This window comes from Microtus ochrogaster, chromosome 18 (genome assembly GCF_000317375.1).
Source record: "Microtus ochrogaster isolate Prairie Vole_2 chromosome 18, MicOch1.0, whole genome shotgun sequence".
NCBI lineage: Eukaryota > Metazoa > Chordata > Mammalia > Rodentia > Cricetidae > Microtus > Microtus ochrogaster.
This window is the reverse complement of record NC_022020.1, coordinates 43,663,577-43,669,012: the sequence shown is the minus strand read 5'-3', so window position 1 is coordinate 43,669,012 and position 5,436 is coordinate 43,663,577. Positions and strand designations below refer to the sequence as shown.

General features: G+C 44.4%; 1 protein-coding gene across 2 annotated transcripts in view; it reads right to left on the bottom strand.

Moving 5' to 3' along the window:
* Positions 1–6: 6 nt before the first annotated feature.
* Positions 7–5,436, bottom strand: part of Prrc1 (proline rich coiled-coil 1) — a 30,354-nt gene continuing 24,924 nt past the window's right edge. For both annotated transcript variants that reach the window (XM_026783632.1, XM_005356126.2), the window contains exons 8-9: positions 5,228–5,330; positions 7–2,258 (exon numbers count right to left, since the gene is read on the bottom strand). In XM_026783632.1, coding sequence (XP_026639433.1) covers positions 2,049–2,258; positions 5,228–5,330 — 313 coding nt within the window. In that variant the 3' untranslated portion in view covers positions 7–2,048. The remainder of the gene's footprint in view (positions 2,259–5,227; positions 5,331–5,436) is intronic.

Sequence of the window (5,436 nt, the reverse complement as noted above, 5' to 3'; positions counted from 1 at the left end):
GTGTTTTCCAGGGATTGACCCTAGGGCCTGACATCAACTAGTGTTCCATCATGGCCTACATCCCCCGACCCAAAGGACAGCTCTTAAAAACAGCACAGCAGCAAGTGGTAAAGAAAGAGCCCTGCTTCTTATGCACAAAGAAGCAATGAGAGGCACTGTGGCCGATTTACTCTGGCCAGGCACATCACCACAGCCACAGACTTCCTTCCTGTCTAACTAAGCACCACACACAGTGCTTGGGGATTAACAAACACCCACCTCAAAAGTAATAATTCTCCTTCTTCAGGAAAAGTATCAGAAATCATGTAATTACTGGAAAGCACTGTGGCACAGCACACGGTACATGGAAGGACAGAGGATGAGCGTAGAGTCCACTAACTCTGGCATCTACAGAACTTTATCAACAAGAAAAAGAAAGTTAAATTACATTTCAGTACCAAATTATCTTCACGAAGATATCTGAATTGCATATATAGAGTTTAATTGTGTAAGAAAATTTTTTACTTAATTTTGCCTTACATAAATCCCCAAATGGTAAAATATATTATTTCAGGGAGAAAAAAGCATTTGCTAAATGCAATGGATTAAATAAACTACATCGGATATAAAATCATTCCCTTGAAAACATCCATAAGAAATAAAGGCAGAAGGGCACAGTTAGAAAAGTCAAGCTGTGCTTAAGGCAAACCAGGAAACAACCTTAGACATACACAAGATCAGTTGATCAACATACAGCATGGGTGAGCCCATGAGTCCCGCCCCCAAACTGGGGAGCTATTGGCAGTTGATGGGTTCTGAGGGATAGTCAGCTTTCAAGGGTGTAGTCCCTCATAGGTCAACTGGTTGACAGCCTAACACCTATTTGGGCAGTCCAAACTGGGCTCGGTAAAGAGGACAAGAAGGGGAGCATGGAGGGGAAGGGGTGGGAGACAAGTGTTATCAGAACATACTTCATGAACTTCTCAAATAATAAAAAAAGGAACTTTCACTAAAGAAAACACATACCATCCCAAGAGAAGGGGATCCCTCTTAGAGTCTGGAGACGGTGAGCAGATGCAGGAGGAACAGCTGCCATGACAGCCAATTTGTGGAAGTGCCAACTTCCACAAATAACACAAGGGCTGGAGAGGTGGTTCAGGGGTCAAGAACATTGATTGCTCTTCTAGAAGAACCAGGTTAGATTCCCAGCACCGATATGGTTGCTCACAACCATCTGTGACTCCAGTTTCAGGGTCTGATGCCCTCTTCTGGCCTCCCTGGTCACTGTGCACATGGTATATAGACATACAAGTAAAACATCAAGACACAAAATTTTTTTTAAAAAAAAATCTCAACAACAATAAAATCACAAATACATATCTTATCTAAAATAGATTTGGATGATCTGCCCTTTAGTTCTCACATAGCAATGAAGAAAAATAAAACGTTATTTTCTGATGTTCATAGTTATGGATCTGCAAAATGCCAAAGTTTAAAACAAAAAGGAAACAAGTCTAACTTCTAAACTATACATACATAATGACAAAAACTATCCATTCTGTTAATTTGGCCCATATTCTATAAAACACAAGGGACTGTGCACAACCCCCATGCCCCAGCAAGCATGTCAGGTTGGTTGTTGAGCATGTGCACTGCTCCCCGCAAACCTGAGATCACGTGCACTGCTCACCGCCAAACCTGAGATCATGTGCACACACAGATGACAACAGGGTTAACAGGGCAGGTAACACAGACATGTTCTTAAGAAACCAGAAGAGCCAAGAACAATCATCCATTTGTGAACATGGATTCCTGCGTTATAAATTTGGTATACTGAACTGTGCTGTAAATATATGTGTCTATTTTGGGGGAACTAGGACGTATGAAATCATGGCAGTGAAAAGAGGATCTACTTCTTCTGTTTTACTGGAATGACACTGTGCCTTTATTTAATTGTTTATTCTTTTAAAGGGACAATTGTAAAAACTGTTGGATTCTCTGGAACTATCCAGTCTCCTCTAGCACAGAGCCAAGGGTGACGGCAGGTCTCCATTTCCCAGCAGCTGGTCTCACATGGGCCTGGGTGGCAGGCGCTGCTTATACATGCCCGCCAGAGCCTTGGCCGCGCTGTAGATCATCTGTCGGCGAGACATGCCAGTGAAAGCAAGGTGCCAATCAGTCCGGCTGACGTTTACCAAGCTCTTTTCCAGGACTTCCCCCACTGTCACCAAAAGGCCTGACCACCTCAGATTGTAGTCCTGGGGAGTCAGGCTTTGTGCCTATGGAAAAAGGAAGGTGAGTTACTTGTCACACACTGAAACAGCATTGGAACTCGCTATGTTACAGAAGACTCTTTGGTGTCTCAACTCTGCTTATTTTATTTAATACAGATTATGACAAACCCTCAAGAGTATAGTTACAAGGGTGACTGCACACGCCTACTGTGTTAATGAGCCCAGCACACTCACGGGTCACACAGAATCTAATCTCCTCACAATTTACATTTTCAGCAGAGCTGAGTGCACATCCAGTGAGAACCCCAGCTTCTCACAACTCACGCTGAGTGCACATCCAGTGAAAACCCCAGCTTCTCACAACTCACGCTGAGGGCTTAAGCTCTAGTTCGACGTTCAGGGTCACTTCACGTTAGTAACAGGTTTCTGCTAAAATCATGTTCTTTGAGCCACAGAATTCCAAGCAGAGAGAAGTCGACTACATGTTGAGTCTTTAGCGCATTTAAGAAAGGATTTAGTAGTTCCTAGACAGTGTCTGCAGATACGGATAATACGAGTCAGCAGCTCGCAAACGGCACCCAGGCCAGGCCAGCAGCCACCAGCACTGTCGCTCCCCACCTTTACCCAGCCTGTATGAACACCAGTTCTCACACAGAAGTGAATGGCAAACAGATTCAAGGGTTCAACAGCCGGGGCTGGTTTAGAGTCCAGAGAATATCTGCAGGCAACATGGATCTGCACTCTGCACGCATGCCCCACTACCTGCTTCACAATCACACCAAGGGCTTCCCTTTACCTCAAAAACAAAACGAAATGAAACCAACAACAAAAACAATTTCTTAGGCTCAATTTGGAAACACTACAGATGATTACAAGACAAATAGTCAAGAGTTACATCAAATAGCTTCCCACCAACCCTGAAAGAGACAGTGCCATGCTCTGCACTACCAGCATTGCAGTGTGCTCCAAAGAGAGACAGCAGGTCTTCAAAGATCCTGAGAGCCTGCTCCTCACACACCACAGAATCCATGGGAGCCTGCTCCTCACACACCACGGAATCCATGAGAGCCTGCTGCTCACACACCACGGAATCCATGGGAGCCTGCTGCTCACACCACAGAACCCATGGGAGCCTGCTCACACACCACGGAATCCATGGAAGCCTGTTCCTCACACACCACAGAACCCATGGGAGCCTGCTGCTCACACACCACACAAGCTCCACTGTGAGCATCGAGAACCATGTGCAGATCTCGCTCAAGGCATTAGTCAGTGATTTATTGCTGGGTGGTGCTCTTTCCCTGTCGGGCTAATGGAAGTGGTTGGGCTAAGTCACAGGAATCATGGCAGTGACTCCTAGACTATTAAAGACAGCAATTCTACAAGGCTCAATCTAATACTTTTGAATCAACAGTGGTAAAACTTCCATCTTCCTAGAAAACCTGTCATGTTATGGCCATTTTAAGTTTCATTAGCATAACAATATGCTAATATTAATGCCATATATTATATTAATATATAATTAATATAATACTAATATGCACAGCATCAGCTTAAAGCCTCTAACTGTCCTCACATGAGTGCGCAACCTTCTGAAGAGAGCTTAGGTGCAAATAAGCTTTAGAGAACATCAAAACTCCAAGCATCTTTCCACACTGCAAACACAGGAAGGACCACTAAGCCCCTTTAGCAGCTTTATGGCTACACACTAAACTGAAATGTAACTGCACACGTTTTCTCAGAGAACATCAAATGTCTTCCCATACCATCAAATGTCCATAATTTCAAATCATTGTAAAAGGGGGGCAACAACTAACTCATTGAACGATACTGAGACCTCGATGACAGGCACAGTACATTTCGTTCATTAGAGAATTAACAGAAGATTTCTATAAAATATATCTAAGTACAAATCAGTTTGGAAACTGTCCAAGGGTACATCATTAGGTCTGTTTTCAGCCAGCATATCTAAAGATATATTCCTATCAGCTACATTCTTTTATAACTTTATTTTTACCTTGTGGTGGGTATTTTTCCCGCCTGTATGCTTACACCTGCCTGGATGCAGGTGCATCCCATGTATACCTGGTGTCTGCAGAGAGAACCAGATCCCCTGGAACTGGAGTTACAGACAGCTGTGAGCTGCATGTAGGTGCTGGGAATGGAGCCCAGGTCCTTTGGAAGAGTAGTGTTCTTAACAACTGAGCCAGTTCTCCAGCACTCATCCAAATTTTGTTTGTTTGTTATTTTGGTTCATAGAGACAAGGTGTGTAACCCAGACTCGTCTGGGACTTGCTCTGTAGAGCAGGCTGGCCGTAAGCTCACACAGATCTGCCTACCTCTGCCTCCCAAGTGCTGGGATTAAAAGGTGTGCACTACCATGCCGGCTTTCATTTAACTTTTTAAATATTGACTTGTTACTAAAATGAACAATAAAAAAAGATGATCAGATCAAGGAGAAGAGAAATAGATAAAATAATACAAATGAAGATGAGATAAACAGGGACCGGGGACACGGCTCAACTGGTAATGACTACCAAGTAAGACAAGGGCCTGAGCACCCACTTAAGAAAAGCCAAACGTGAAAGCACCTGCCTGAAATCCCAGTGCAGGGGAAGTAGAGACAGGAGGATTCCTAGGACAACTAACCAGCCAGCCTCGCCTAACTGGTGAACTTCAGGTCTGAGAGACTTGTTTCAAAATAACACAAAGCAGGGTGGAGAGCTCCTGAGACGCCTGAGGCTGGCGTCCTCTGGTTCCCACACCGGCACACACGGGCACCTGCATCCATACCAGACAGCTACAGGTGAGCAAGGGCAATGAGAACAAGGAGTACATGTGAAATAGATTTAAAAGCCAGCCAGTTTTCTTCTGATTCCGGGCCATGAACATAAAAAAAGGAAAATAACAACATGGTACGATCAGAAAACCGACAAGCACAGCAAAACACAAAGAATCAAGGGCATAATCCTCACAATAAATATGGAGTGTCATGAAAAGGCAAAGAAACTAACCTGCTGCACAAACTCCAAAGGCACCGGTGTGGCTTGAGTAAAGGCTTCCAGGCGGATGCCATGCACCGGGTCTTCAACCACCAAGCAGCCGATGTCAAACCACCTGGAAGAGAAACGGAAGCCGCACACTGTTTACATGTTCGATAAAATGAGAGTGGACGGGGGCAGCACCCTGTTTACACGCTAGATAAAATGAGAGTGGACGGGGG